Below are 15,894 nucleotides of genomic sequence, written 5' to 3' on the forward strand. Positions count from 1 at the left end.
CTCAGCTTGTGGTGCTCAAAGTGCTAAATAGATACACTCAACATCAATGTCTCTTTCCAGAAATCATGACCTGGTTACTCAAGATAATCCACAGACCTTGTTGTGAGCAGTTTCATGTACTGTAGGAACCATACAGAAGGAAGAGTGCATCTACTGCTAGCTCACCTAGCACCACTGAGCTAGCTAACGTTACAGCTAGGGATGCACGATATTGGATTTTTTGCTGATATGCGGATATGTAACAACTCATTTGAACGATAACCAATATTGATATGTCCACTTTTTTCGCCCACCTAATTTTAGTGATCATCAAGTCTCTTCTATAGTGGAATTAACATTATATCACACATGCATACTCTTACCATGATGGCCCACCAGCAGTTGGCGACATGAAATAGTTTTAAATGTATGTAATTTTCATTCATTGTGTAAGTTAAGAAAAAGAACGTTGGCTGATACCAATGACGTGCTGTTGTTATTGTGCATCCCTTGTTACCGCTCAGTTGAGAAGGATACCATTAATATTTACATCTCTTGCTGTCACAAGCAAAGAGCCTCTCGTCCATGAGTAGATGCACACTTCCTTCTGTGCAGTGATACGGTTGGCAGGTGTTGTTCGGTAGAGAGAAAATAGTCCCTACATGAAACTGCTCACAACAAGGTCTGTGGATTATCTTGAGTAACCAGGTCATGATTGATGTTGAGTTTCTCAGATGTATTTTTTTGGCGCTTTGAGCACCACAAGCTGAGTGCCATCTACTTCCATTGATAATTAATTAATTAATTAATTAATTAGTTGTTTCTCTTGCCCTTTGACTAAACATCTATTCACTTTGTCACATACAGTGAGTCTTGCTCATGTGTAATCTGATGATGATGTGGTCAACATGTCACTCTTGTTCTGAACTTTAAAATCGTCACTTCCTGTGGTTGAAGAAATCCTTATTCCTAACACCGTGATTTAATTTATAGCAGTCCAATTCCCCTGCTAGCCTCTCAATGCAGGAGATCAAACCCTTTTGCTTCAGCTTTACAGTCTCTAACTTACTATCAAGTAAGACTCATTCTTGCTCTTTTGTTTTGACTGTGTGCAAATGAGGATTGGCACAGCCTCACAACGTCTGCTGACCGCCGTAACCTTCCCTCATATTGTTGTTTTGACTCAGATTTCAACCCTCTTTCACCTCAGAAAATAATCAATCCAGTCCACTGACCCCTGTCAGTCGGCCAACAGACTCTGAATATGAAACTTACTTGTGCTGGATCTTTAAAAAACAGATGTATTAACATTTCTGAGGAAATGTAAAAGCAAACAATTGTTTCATGCACAGTTCCTGTTGGAAACCAGCAGACTGGGTTTCCAGGTCAGTTGTATTTTCAAATAATCCTGTTGGCCTATTTAAGTTACACTAGACTGTGGAGACAACAGAGTAAACACACATTTACATATAGACAGCGTTTTTTATTTCTACACTGTGATCTGTACTGACTGGAGGCTCTGTTAGAGGTTTACAGCTGCTTTGAAAAATATCACATCTCAACTCAAAATGTTTTATATCAGGCCTTGGTCTCTCTTCTTCTTTTTTCTGTCTTGTCTTTACAGGACTGATTTGGTACCCCCTTATCTAATTGATTATTCAGGGATGTGAGATGTAGTACTCCTGAAACACCTTGTTGATCCACAGAAATCTTTTCATAAATTTGTAATCATGATTGCAACTTCTCAAATCAGACAAAACAAGCAATTTGAAGAGCCCTGGGGAAAAGTGATGGACATTTATTCCCGCAATTTTCTGACATTTTATAAACTAAACAAATTAATTTTGAAATTTACTGACACATCACTCAGATTTTTAGTTGCAGCCATAGATGTGAGAAATTGACCTCCAAACTGTGTCTTAATCCTTAAATTAACCTGTCACAGTCTGGCTCAACTTTTCATAAAGTCTAACTCCATGGTTAAAGTCGTATTCTGTATTAAATTTAAAGAAATAGTTCACCCAAAAACAATATAAATTGTATGTAATATTCGCCTCCCTAGGCTCTCTGTGGTCCCAGAAAAGGTTTGCTGTTGAATGATGTTATGAAAGCATATCAGTGTAAACAGACTTCTAAGGAAGCCGAACAAAAGACAGCAAAAAAAGGTTATAAAACGTTGCAGGTGGGTCGTCAATTGACAGCACAAGCCAGCAAACGCGCTTATGTGTGCACAACAAATTTCCTCACGGACGCATGATAGGTATAGGTGGTGGACTGGAGTCACATGATTTGACTTAGTGTCAGATTTGAGTCTCAAAGTTGAAGAACTGAGACTTGATTGAATGACATTGATAAAATACTTGACTTTGACTTGACTTTTTAGACTTCAGACAGACTTGACTTTTTTTAAAAATATTTGCATTTTTCTAGATATTGAGAGGTTATGTTTTGTTGAGTTTCCGTAGAAGGGTAACTGGGCTCAGCCTTAGAGATAGGGTGAGGAGCTCGGACATCCTGAGGGAGCTCGGAGTAGAGCCACTGCTCCTTCACGTCGAAAGGGGTCAGTTGAGGTGGTTCGGCCATCTGATCAGGATGCCTCCTGGGCGCCTCCTGTTAGAGGTGTTCAGGCACATTCCATTGGTAGAACATGCTGGAGGGATTACATATCTCATCTGGCCTGGGAACACCTTGGGGTCCCCCAGGAGTAGCTGGAAAGCATTGCTGGGGAGAAGGACGTCTGGGGTGCTTTGCTTGGGCTGCTGCCCCCGTGACCTGGCTTCAGATAAGCTGTTGAAAATAGATGGATGGATGGTTTTGTTTTTGGGTGGTTTCTAGTGCAATGCGTGCAAATCTGGATACAGACCAGCAGAGCCAACACACAAGACGGCTATCACAAAGGCAGCTAGTTCAAAAATGAAAAAAATGTGGACCTAAGGATTTTGCTGTAGATGACGACAGAAAGAAGAAAACAGCGGTATGCAATGTCTCCAGCTTGAAAATCAGTGACACGACCACCACATCATCCAACTTCATTTGTCACTACGTTTCAGCTAACTTGGTAGCTTATTGGCTGATAAAACGTTAGCTAGACCAGATAATTAAGCCTGATATGGTCCTGCGGCATACCTACAACGTACCTACGTCGTTGCCGTGACACCGTCGTGAACCCTTCGAACTTCTCCGTCACTCCATTTCGTCGCGGTGCAATTCACCGCCAGAGCGGTAGGGGGCTGCATTCCTTTCCTGAGTGGTTATCGTCGTCTCTAGTTGATTCTTTGTTTAGCTTCCAGCTTTTCTGGTCACAGTGAACAGTGGCGACCGAGAGAGAGAGAATCTTGCTGGAGTTGGAGTTGTTGGATGTCGAAGAAAGTATGTTAATACTGCAACATCTACATCGCAACAGAAGATGTTTAAAGATGGCGGGGATGGCGCAATCTGGAAATACAGAACCGGAAATGCGTTGCTACCAAGCAAACCAATCACAGCCCGCTTGGTCTGCACTAGGTTTGCGTTGCCTCAACGTGTAGTTACATTTTTTTGGGAGGTGCAGATCAGGCTACGCCGGGGGCTACGGCGAGCCTCCTGCGTAGCCACGTACCTTACGCCGTAGGTACGTCGTTGATTTAACGCAGGACCATAAATCAGGCTTAATGCTTGACCTGTGACCCTACTTGAGTTACAGCAGAGTCTCGACTTGATCTGGTTGATTCTCACAACAGTAACTTGGGACTTGCTTAAGACTTGAAGGTTAAGACTTCAGACTTGCTTGAGAATTGCACCTGTGACTTACTCCCATCTCTGTAAATCTAGGAATTCTTTGTTAAGCAATAGTTTAGCGATAATAGCTCTTATCTAGACTTCATTGAGGGTTAGGGTTATGTCTGTGAGTTGACTATTACTTTAATGGGTTAAGTGCTGCACCAATCAATTAATTTGCTGTCAACTAATTAATTAGTCTGGAACTAATTTGATAAACAATTAATTTGAGTAATTTTTAAAGACAAAAATAAGTCAAAATTCTCAGATTCCAGCCTCTTAAATGTGAATATTTTGTGGTTTCTTTACTCCACTCTGACAGTAAACTAAGTATCTTTGGGTTGTGGATAAAATAAGACACTTGGGGACATCATCTTGGGCTTTCACCATTTCTCACATTTTATAGACCAAACAACGATCGATTAATGGTTAAAAAATAATCAATAGAATAATAAACAATCAAAATTAATCATTAGCTGCAGCCTGAATTGGTTAAGGCAGAGTCTGCCATTAGAGTAAAGTGCACATTTAGAGTATCACCGTCTGTCTGCCTTTGTCCAAAATCCCTGATAGGACATTTTGTGGAAAAGATTGAACAGCTACAGCACTGGCTTTTCATGTCCAGCTATGGCAGCTGTTGGATTACACCAGATCCTAGAAAATGTCAGTTTCTAAAACAAATTTCATCAAAGCGCTCTCAAATCCAGGTGTTGCTTGGACCAGATCTGATGCGCAGATGAGGAATTATTTAGTGACCTGCTGCTGCTGCAGACTGCCCTCTTACTGTCCTCCACCTCCGTAAATCTATCCAGGCTTGAGCCAGGGAAGAGATGAGGGCCGGGATTTCATCCATGGGTAATAGATGATATGTCACCGAGACAGAGAGGCTGGTGCATGCTAAGAGTCAGCCACAGCGTTTCCCCTCGCCCCGCTATAGCCGAGTTCTGACTGATAGATTATAGCGGAGCCAAGGCTCCTCAATCAAACCCGGGACCCTTCACTGCACAAGACCTTAGGAAAGAGGAGATGCGTATTCATCTCACACACCTCATTTTTTTCAGGGAGATTTCACCCAAGGCGATTTTAGCAGCGCATCACTGCTGTATAGGTCTAAACAACCTTTAGATCATACAGTAATGGGAAAAGAAGATAAACATGCACCCCCCATGTTGCAAAACAAGATTGCCTTCCACAACTTGGGGCCATGGGGCTCCTGTTGAACTATTAAATGCAACAAAGCTCATCTATATATCAGCTCAGCAGCTGCGATTCACACAACACGACCCAAAGGCTTTTTATAAATGCTGCCACTGATACATTTCTCTTATCGTGTAGATGGAGTTTTGTGTTTTTTCCTTTTTAGTGAACCACCAGAGGCAAATAAACACAATAAATGGTACCAAGAAACTCATTCTGGTATCTGCTGCTTTTCTGAAATTACAGTAATACTTAAAATTAGAGACTTAAATCTCCAGTATGTAGGATTTAAGGGGATATACTGACAGGAATGGAATATAAGTTCATTTTCTTCAGTGTATAATATCCTGAAAAGAATTGTTGTGTTTTTGTTACCTTAGAATGAGCTGTTTATATCTACATAGCTAGTGGGTCCTTGTCCATGGAGTCCGCCATGTTTCTACAGTGGCCAGGAGCAAACAAACCACTGATTCTAGATAGGGCCATTTGTATTTTTAGCCCCGTTTCCACCAAACACTTTCAGTATGGTACCTTCAGAACCAACAGTAACCCTTCAAACATGGTACCATGTGGGTGGAATTGTTGTCACTCGCTGTCCCGTCCAGCACTCACTGTATTTCCTCCTTTATCAGTCTGCAACTCATTTATTGTCCACAGAACGAGGCTGCACACCAACATTTTCACAACAAATTATAACAGGCTGCAGTGAGAGTCTCTCTCCATGGGATATTTAAAAATAGTGGGTTTGTGCATTTAGTCCTTCTCAGGCAAGCTCAGGGGTTTAGTGTTGCTGTAGCCCACAGGATCGATGATCCATGATGCTTTTGTTCCTCTAAGTGAGGATTGAGATGTATGCAGTTCGATAACCCGGTCAAAATCAATATATATTTTTAACGCTTCTAGATCCACTTATTACTAAAAGTGTGCATCATCCAAGAGAGACAATAAAAACTAAATTAATGGTCAAATGTCACATTGAAATTTAAGGTGTGCTGATGGATTCACATCGTCATCTCATGCATTGAGTTGCATTACAAGTTAACGTTCCACCTTAAAAGTCTCCGGCAGTCGGCCCAGTGAATGAAATTGTTTTTTCTCAGACTCCAGCTGCTGTGAGAGGCAGCAAAACATCCTTTCATTTTATAGTTACAGTTTACTAATGAAACTCTCCACAGTATGAACAGTGGTTACATGAGCCTCAAAACCAGCCACAACTCAGCCCTGAGCAGAGTGACCGTCCTCTACTGACCAATCAGACTGCAGTGTTCACAGCTCCACCTTTTAGTACCAGATCTGTGTGCTAGGTACCCCAACAGAGGGGGGACCAAACATGGGGACGGTACGGCATGGTTCCATTGGTACCATCCACAACTTTTCACTGTTGCGTAACTGAACTGTATCGTACCGCACAGGGCTTTTGTGTCCACCACCGTAGTTCGCAGCTTCTCCTCGACAAGACTGATAGCATCAGAAAAACTGACTTTTAATGTATAGCTGCTTTATTCAGTTATTTCTTACTTGTTTAAATCGCTCCCTGTAAAACCCTCCTAATGAATAAAAACTGAAGGAATCCTAACCGGGAGTTCACACTTGGCACATGGGAGCAGTTTCAGTTGGTCTAACTCTGCAATCCTCACCGCTAGATGGCACAAAATCCTTCATCCTCCTCCTTTAGCACTGCTCTAAAAATAAATCTTTAAACTCTTGAGTTATTGTTTTGGACTAAAGGTGTTCCTTTCCTTTTTGTTTCAGGAAACCCCCAGATCTGGGAGCGGCCGCCACAAGAGGTGAGTCTCATTTTATTATCCTGACACTGAGAGCGGAGTTTATCTGCTCCAGCATCACTAGTAATGTGTCAAGAGAAGAAACAGAGGCCGAGATGAGAAACAGCAGTTTGAGTCATTAATTACGAGAGCACATTCTCTCTGAAACGGTCAGAGGGCCTTTTCCTGGAGCATCACTGTTGAATTTTTTTCCACCTTAGTGCTGCTCTTTTCATGCTTTCATTGCTCTGAAAAGATAGCTGTTGATGACTGTATTGAACAGTAGCTGACAGGACACCATCTGGGCTTTGGACACTTTGTTCAGACCATCACTTCTCTGCTGTAGCTGGCAGGGACTGTTGAAAGTAAATCTTTTGCTGTGAAAGGTTTGGAGTCTGAAATGTGTGGTTCATTTCGGTGTAGATTGCTTTGCAAGATTGCATTTGATAAGGGGCTTTCAAACTTCTTTCAAACACCCAAAAAGATTGATGTTTGGACACCTCCTCCTGGGCAAATGTTTTTTCTTTTTATTTCATACAATTTACTGTAGACGTTTTGGCAGAGAGCACAAAAATTGGGGTTGAAATAAATGTTCTTTCATGTGCTTCCATTAAACTGCAACATACGTGAAATAATAGTCAAATCTCTGACTTGCTGAGAGGCCAAACTTTGCCTAAATTGTACTTATTGATTAGCCAAATTGTCACACTGCAGCCTGCAACACACAGTCAACACTACAAGTTTTAAAGTCCTCTGAGAACATCTGTGTGTGTCCCCTGGGTGTGTATTTATTCTGCTTTATTCGCAACCAAATTGTGAAGTTGTGGCCAACCCCGACAGCCAAGTTCACCAACTGACATTCAATCTGGCCATGTAATTATGGCCACTGCTCTCATCAGCTGGCTCGGCTACACTTGGACGCTCCGCAGTTCTGCAACGGATAACCCGCCAGGTGGGCCGGGGCGGGCGGGCAGCACAAGATGGCTGATAGAGCAACTCTATAGATTCGTGTCTCCCTCTAATTTACTCTCTCTTCTCTGTCAACTCGCTCCTGTCTCAGTCACTTTATCTTTTTTCTCTCTAGATTCAGGCTCGGCTCTGCTATCCCTGCTCTCCTCAATAACTACTTGGAAAATGTTGAAAACTCTGTTTTCATTCAGCCCTGATGCATGATGTTCCATCTTATATAAGAATAGAGATGGGAATTGATAAGATTTATTGATACTAATGCTGTTGTTATTATTATTATTTACTCTGCTTACCAATTTGCTTACAAAGAATTTTCATAGTCGACCAATAGTCGTCATTATCCATTAGTCGACTAGTCACCTGCATGTTTCTGATATTAACGTAATTATTAGATTAGATATTTTGGGCGGGGCAACACAATGGTTTGAGTTGAAGGTGTGAGAAAGAATAGTATCAGTAACATTGTTAACACTGTGCTACATTACAGAGAAATACAAAACCGTACTAATGAACCTTCATTAATATAGGCCTATATTTTATCTACAAGTGCACGTCACACACTGAGCGAGCCGCCTGTTAATGACGCTGTGGGCTAATGGGCATGTAGCTACTTCCATGTTTCAGATGATACGTCATGTTTGTAGTCGACCAATGAAGATGAGTTTACATATCACCTTGGGTTCGTCCTTCACCTTCTCAAAATGATCCCACACTTTGGATTTCCTGCCCGACATGTTATTAACTAGCCTGTGGAATAACCACAGGTACCAGCCCTGGAAATTAACCTGACTCCTGTCTGACTGCTGAGCGTGGACACTTCTGTCTGTCCTTTCACATTAAATTCCCACATGGTCCAGTCACATAGGTTTTGATTTATTTTGACAAGGCACAGACTCAGCGACCAATTATGACCTTTCGGTCAACTAGCGTTTGGTTGACTATTAGGGGGCAGCCCTACATGAAAAGAATTGATAAACTTTGAAGCATATGATTCAGATTACAATTTGGAAGAAGTTCTCGATTCCCATTCCCATAGTGGAATATCATAATCTCTATAAACAGATATCTGCACACGAATATAAAATCTGGAGGCAACAGGACAAGATTTGGCATCGGAAGTGTTGTGGTCGCAATGGCAGGAATACAATCTCTGAACCCTCTCAGCTATCATCTGATGATGATTTAGCTTTTTATTTGCTTTTTAAAAATGTATCTGCATTGATATGTGGAACTGTAGACATTCTCTCTCATCTCCATTCTTGCATCTCATGTTGCTAGTCAGATTATAAACAATAACTGATCCATTAAAGAGGAAGTCTTGGCCTGGATATCCATTATCCATTATCCGGATATCTGCTGGCTTCAGAGGAACCACTAAAATATTTGCTGTTGCTCCCAGAGGCGAAATTGTCATCAGATATCCATTCAGATATCTAGCATCTAATACTGTCTGCCTTTCGGCCTGTTGAACTTGTCTGATAGAACTTATTAGTCTATGTAGCATATTAGCTTTGCAACACAAGTGTTTCAGTTTCTGAAGCTCCTACTACTTTTCAAATAAAAAACAAAATACTTACCGACTGTAGCTCATTTTGAATAGTTCAAGGCACCTGGGAGATTGAAGCATTTTAAACCTAAACACAAATCTCAGCAGCCATTGAGATTAAAGAAGCATTAATCAGCTGCACTTTTCAAGCCCTGACCTGTAAATAATGGTTGTTTGTGTAAATGGACAGGGCGGTTTTAAACAACCAGCTCAAAACAACTCTGAACGTCTTTATGTTTTCTTTCTATTTGAGGGAATGGCATGTACCTTAGCGAGGCGGGGTGTTAATCAGATGTTTGAGTACTGTGTGTTGTGGTTTCCAGTGTAGTTTTGACACATTGACACTTGAGTGTGTGAGAGACGTTGTTATACCTGTGGCTGCTGCTGTTAAAGGCTCTCCTGTCTGTGCTTTCTCCTTCCCACCTGCTGAGGCTCCCGAGAGTGCATGATTGGCTCAGCCTCTCTCTCCCCCAGACCTCACGCCGCAGGGTGCTAATGGGCCGCGGTGTGATATTTAGTATCGAGGCCATGGATGTTTAGGCTTAGCTTCAACACCCACTGAGCACCTTAGAGTACCCGTGTGTGTGTTGTTTGTGTGTGAGCGTGGGTGTGACCAGGAATATATCTCTTAACTGAAAATAACATGCATGGATGTAGATACACAAAGCATGTCATTGCTTTGCGTTTGGCGAGGGAACGTATTCAGCGTCACACTTTGCAACATTTACATGTGCATGCGTTTTGCATGTGTGGTCGTGCTGATATAAAACAAGAGTAGCCTTGAAGAGCCTACGATGAGAGAGACAAATGAAACGCACTTTATCTTGTCGTAGGCGAGCACCAAGGAGAGTGTTTCGAGGACTTGCTCTTGATCAAAAGCGACGGCCGTTGCAATGTTTGGCTCTCTGTTAGAATGAGTGAAAATAAGTCGTTGGTTCTGTCAAATGAATGTACGGAAAAATACCACCTCTGCTTGTGAATGAAAAGGCACAGTGGCCTCAATAGAGAAAAGAGCAAAGGCTGAAAGTCAGAAGGGAGAGTCAGAGTGTTTTCATCACGGGGCTTGTGTCTGTAGTTTGTCCTTATCCTCCATAAAGTCAGGGCTGTAGACTGCAACCAAAATGGTCACATATGCAACCATTTGTCTTGAAGGTGCAAGTTCAAATTTCACATGGTTGCAATCTTGCGAGTGCATTATGCATCTACAATGACAAACTGACTCATCTTAACAAGTCTACTGCAGGTGAAATGCATGTCGGCAGGTCTGAGTTACAGCCTGTACTTCTGGTGTATGAAATGTCTGTATCGTCAAAGCATTGCATTTTTATCAGGACTGCCCCTGACTAAGAATGTTCCTAGTCGACCAATAGTCATCATTTAGGGCCATTAGTCGCCTGCATGTTTAGGATATTAACGTAATTATTAGATTAGATATTTTGGTGGTTTGAGTTGAAGGTGTGAGAAAGAATAGTATCAGTAACATTGTTAACACTGTGCTACATTACAGAGAAATACAAAACCGTACTAATGAACCTTCATTAATATAGGCCTATATTTTATCTACAAGTGCACGTCACACACTGAGCGAGCCGCCTGTTAATGACGCTGTGGGCTAATGGGCATGTAGCTACTTCCATGTTTCAGATGATACGTCATGTTTGTAGTCGACCAATGAAGATGAGTTTACATATCACCTTGGGTTCATCCTTCACCTTCTCAAAATGATCCCACACTTTGGATTTCCTGCCCGACATGTTATTAACTAGCCTGTGGAATAACCGCAGGTACCAGCCCTGGAAATTAACCTGACTCCTGTCTGACTGCTGAGCGTGGACACTTCCTGTGTCTGTCCTTTCAAATTAAATTCCCACATGGTCCAGTCATATAGGTTTTGATGTGTTTTTACAAGGCACAGCTCCTTATAGAGAAGCGACCAATGAAATCTTGCCGACTAATGACCTTTCGGGTCGCCTAGCATTTGGTCGACTATTAGGGGGCGGCCATAGGCATTACATCACTCTCTTCAAAACCACCAGACTCCGTTGACAAAACAGTAATTTTACCTCACAGATCACAGGAGCTGCTTGTCTACTGCTGCCTTGATTGGTCAGTTTGTTTGTGGTACTGTATGACTTTGGATCCAAACTATGAAGGCGTCCACAGCACTACGTTGCTTAGCCTCTGTGCCAGTTATAACTGTTATAACTCTTCCTAATTGGATGTGACACACATGATCTACCCTGCTCCGTGCATCAGCGAACAAGCTAAGTGACATTTTGTGTCTGAAAAACCGCTCGCTCTGGCTCTATTTTGGCAAAGTTTCTCGCACCTCCAACCTATTTTCAGAGCAACAGCAAGCCATTGCTTCGGCTTGCTCAGCGATCAATTGGGTCCTTGACGGTTGTTGTCATTGGAAATTTCTTGGACATAGTTCACTCGCCCGCCATATGCTAGGAAGAGGTTTCAGAGAGGGATATCGCTAATTTGGAAGACTGATAATGCAGTTTTTAAGGAAGGCTAGGCTTCATTGGCGGGCTAGGGGGGTTACGTCAGGTTATGCAGGAAAAAGTGTTTGAAAGGGACACTAAAACATGCATACTCTGACCCAAATTTGAATGTTTGGATTTGATTACATACGGGACACTACCAGAAAGCTACAAAATATTAGAATTGTACCACAGCTTCCAAGGTTCAGTTCTGACCAGGGGACCCCTGCTGCATGTCATATCTTTCTTTTACCTCATGTTTCCTGCCTGTCTCTACACAGTCATAAACCCAGTAAAAGCTAAGGATGCCAAAGAGGGGAAGTAAATTTGATATTGTGACAGTCTTTTAAGCATATTGCTCTCCACTGTCTCTCCGTCTCAGAGTTAAAAGTACTTTGTAAAGTAGTCTAATAATGGGAACATCATATCTGGCAGATCCTGAAAGGAGTGCAGATGGTACAAAGGAGTTATATTTGTCCTTTGTCTTGCCAGCAGCTTTCCTGTCGGTTTCAGCTGAAGAAAAATGCAGACAGTCCCCTTCAGACAATTCAGTGAAGCCCACAGACGTACACAGAATAATTTGATTACCAGGGAGATTTTATAAACCTGGCACAATCTGTTCTACCGGGGAGTGGGAGTTATAGTCGGGTGGGGGTGCAGAGCCAGCAACTCATTCCAAGTTTCCACGTCAATAATTATTAGAATAAGGTCAGTAAGAAAATATACTGCACATGAATATTCTTCCCCAGCTGCCCCAGAATCTATCTCTGAGCAGCGAGAAGGTGAAGACAACATAAGGTTAATGTTCTGCTCGAGCTGCATTGAAAAACCTTTACTTTTTTTTTTTTTTAAGCTCTCACCAGCTTAAGAACAGTGACGCACAAGTTGCCGCTGCCATTCTTGAGCCAATTTTGAAGGTGTAATATGTAAATTGTTTCATAATCAGAATCCTTTTTGCACCAAAGTTGCAAAGCCTCGACGGCCTTTTCTCCATTAATGGAATAAAAGGCAGAGGGGTGTTAATAATGCATGCCTAATTGAAAGGGCAAACACGCAGAAGATATTCCCACCTGTTCTTTTGATGATGGATGTGTCATCTCATTGAAGTCTAATAATGTGGCTATGATTCATACCTTCAAACAGCCTCAGTGTGAAGACAGTATTGGACACTGTCAATCATGGAAATCAACACAAAATTCAAAGTTTATCAATTTTCTTTTATATAGAAGAATTTAAAGTACAATAATAAAAAACCTTGAGTATACAAGTTGTATTTGGTGTTGTATTTATGTTTCTGTGTGTGTTTGTGACAGCTCTGCAGGGCCAGGATCCGAGGAGGAGGTGGGTGGGAACAGACAACGACACAACCGCCACGGCAGAGATGGAGGAGCTGCAGCACCCGGGAGTTTGGAGAAAAGGTTGGAGGAGCTGGAGAAGGTGCGTCCTCTGACCCTGTTGTTCATACTCCTGCTCGGTTACACTCACAGCTAACCCTGATTAGTTCCACTAATACAAACACAAGCCAGTTAAATTGTGTGTTTAAAGGAATAGTTCTACATTTTGGGAAATACTCTTTCTCATGTCTGTGTTTTAAAGCTGGGGTAGGCAGGTTTACTTTGGCATCACTGGGCAAAAATCCCATAATTAGAATCTGAACGTTGTGGTTCAAGTGTGTGGGAGAAAACTAGACTTCTCCACCTCCTCTTGGCTCCGTTTTCGGGGTTTAAATGTACCCAGTGACAGGGGGACAGGGGACTTTGGCCATTCACAGGTCATTTCAGAGAGAGGGCGTTCCTGTTAGCTGTTCCACAAATTCCCTTCAGATGGTAAAGGCCTGATTCAGCGGTGGAGAATCATGCTGAGAAGGTTGCTATTCCAGCATTGGCAGCAACTGTCCACACACTGACTTATCAAAAAGAGTCAAAAAGAAAGTCTGGCAATTAATGCATGAAACAAGTGTCAGTTTCAGCACAGTGAATCAGAGATGGAGAGGAAATGTTGCTAATAGTTTAGCCTTCTGCTGACCAGAGTTAAAGGCTCACAGCTGCAACTTGAAGTTCATGTTTATTTAGCTAACGTTAGCTAGAACCTCAAATCATAGTGTGTCCTCTGCCTCACTCCCTGCTGCTGCCGACAGCCTCGCCAGGAGGAAGGTGGGCAGCAGCTCAAGAGAGACCCCCAGTCAGCAGCTGCAGCAACTCGAACTCAGCCAGCACAAACCCCACTTCCAGGGGACGAGACAACCCTGACTCTAATGCTGCTGTAACACAAGTTAGACCTGGTGCTGCCACTGACCACCAGCCCGCTGTGACTACTGAATTTGAGTTGTTACAGCCACTGACTGGCGGCCCCTCCCTGGAGCAGCTGCCCACCCTCCTCCCAGCAAAGTAGTCCACAGCGGCAGAGCGAGGTAGAGAGACAGTTGGGTGTGGCAGCTCGCTAATTCGTGTCTTATTTGCGCTCTGATAAAGACAGAAAGAAGAGAACTGAGCACCAATGGTGGACCTGCTAATTCTGGTGTTCTCTGGGGAGAGGGCATGGTGCTGAGCTGTGAGCACAGGTCCCACTAGAGGACATTGGGCCCTCATGCCACCCTCATGGAGTCTGTTTCTGACAGTGTGGTCAGAAACATGCACACCAGTAGCCTGCTGGAGGAAATTTTGTCGGGCTCTGGCAGTGCTCCTCCTGTTTTCCTCACAGAAAGGAGCAGATACCGGTCCTGTTGCTGGGTTGATGCCCTTCTTTGGTCCTGTCCAGCTGTCCTCAAGTAACACCTGGTCTCCTGGTGTCTCCTCTATGCTCTTGAGACTGTGCTGGGAGACACAGCAAACCTTCTTGCGTGCGCACGTATGGAGATGCTGGACTACCTGTGCAGCCTGACTGGGCTGCAGGTACCACCTCATGCAACCAGTAGTGACAAGGACACTAGCAGGACACAAAACTAGAGAAGAATCAGTCAGGGCGGATGAGGAGAGAACAGCTGTCTGTGGACACCACATGTAAAACCATTCCCTTTTTGGGGGTTGTCTTGCTTTTGCCTCTCCATTGCACCTGTTGTCTCTTTCATTGGCAAAATAGTACATCAGTGGCAAAATAGTAGATATATCTTGATAATCAGAAGCTTCAGAGGTGCTTGCAGTCATATATTGAGTCAGTCAGTTTCCCATATGACAATAGCATTGATCTTCTTACCTAACTCTTGGCAAGACAGCAAGTTATTTCCCAAAATGTCAAGGTATTTCTTTAAATAGCGCACCTATCATATAACACATGTTTCTGTTGTATACTATGAGTTTATTTTGTAAAGGTTACTCTTAAAACATATATGGAAAGGTGAGTGAATGTGGACAGCTGCTCTGAGACTGGACTGTTTCCTATCTTGGTTCAGATGAGTCAGAATACACATCCTGGCAGGTTTTTATCACCTCCCTGCTGTGAGAAGGTCAGCGCCTGTTGTTCTTGAGAGTGTTCTTGATATTTAATGAAACATCTTGCCGATTCTGTCACTCTCACCAATTGAGCATCAGCGATTTATATCACCAGTTATTCTTCCTGCTGCTTTTTTAAATTAGCCACAGTGGAATAGAAAAAACTTAAGAATGTTCACTTTTAGATTCTGCTCAGTTTTTTATCACTCATCCGCTCCCTGCTGTATGTAGCTTTTCCTTCCTTTTTCTTGTTTGTTTTTTTAGATTAAATTCGTATCCATAGTGATCACTCCTGAAATAAGACATAAATAAACACTCACTGACCACTTTATTAGGTACACCTGTGCAATTGCTCGTTAAAGCAAATAGCAAATCGGCCCATGTGGCAGCAACTCGATGCATTTCGACATGTAGACATGGTCAAGACGACCTTCTGAAGTTCAAACTGAGCATCAAAGTGGAGAAGAAAGGTCATTTAAGTGACTGTGGCATGGTTGTTGGTGCCAGATGGGCTGGTATTTACTGGGATTTTCACGCACAATCATCTCTAGTGTTTACAGAGGATGGTCCCAGAAAGACAAAATATCCAGTGAGCAGCAGTTCTGCCTTGTTGATGCCAGAGGTCAGAGGAGAATGGCCAGACTGGTTCAAGATGATAGAAAGGCAACAGGAAGTCAAATAACCACTGGTTCCAACCAAGGTCTGCAGAAGACCATCTCTGAACCAACAACACGTCCAACCTTGAAGCAGATGGGCTGCTACAGCAGCAG

At 42.7% G+C, this 15,894-nt stretch overlaps 1 protein-coding gene across 1 annotated transcript in view; it reads left to right on the forward strand.

Annotated features, from left to right (window-relative positions):
* pawr (PRKC, apoptosis, WT1, regulator) overlaps window positions 1-15,894 on the forward strand; it is a 115,900-nt gene that overhangs the window by 84,498 nt on the left and 15,508 nt on the right. Inside the window, exons 4-5 of the mRNA XM_050036774.1 lie at window positions 6,685-6,719; window positions 13,010-13,133. Coding sequence (XP_049892731.1) covers window positions 6,685-6,719; window positions 13,010-13,133 — 159 coding nt within the window. The remainder of the gene's footprint in view (window positions 1-6,684; window positions 6,720-13,009; window positions 13,134-15,894) is intronic.

The sequence above is a fragment of the Epinephelus moara genome, chromosome 23, assembly GCF_006386435.1.
Source record: "Epinephelus moara isolate mb chromosome 23, YSFRI_EMoa_1.0, whole genome shotgun sequence".
Lineage (NCBI taxonomy): Eukaryota > Metazoa > Chordata > Actinopteri > Perciformes > Serranidae > Epinephelus > Epinephelus moara.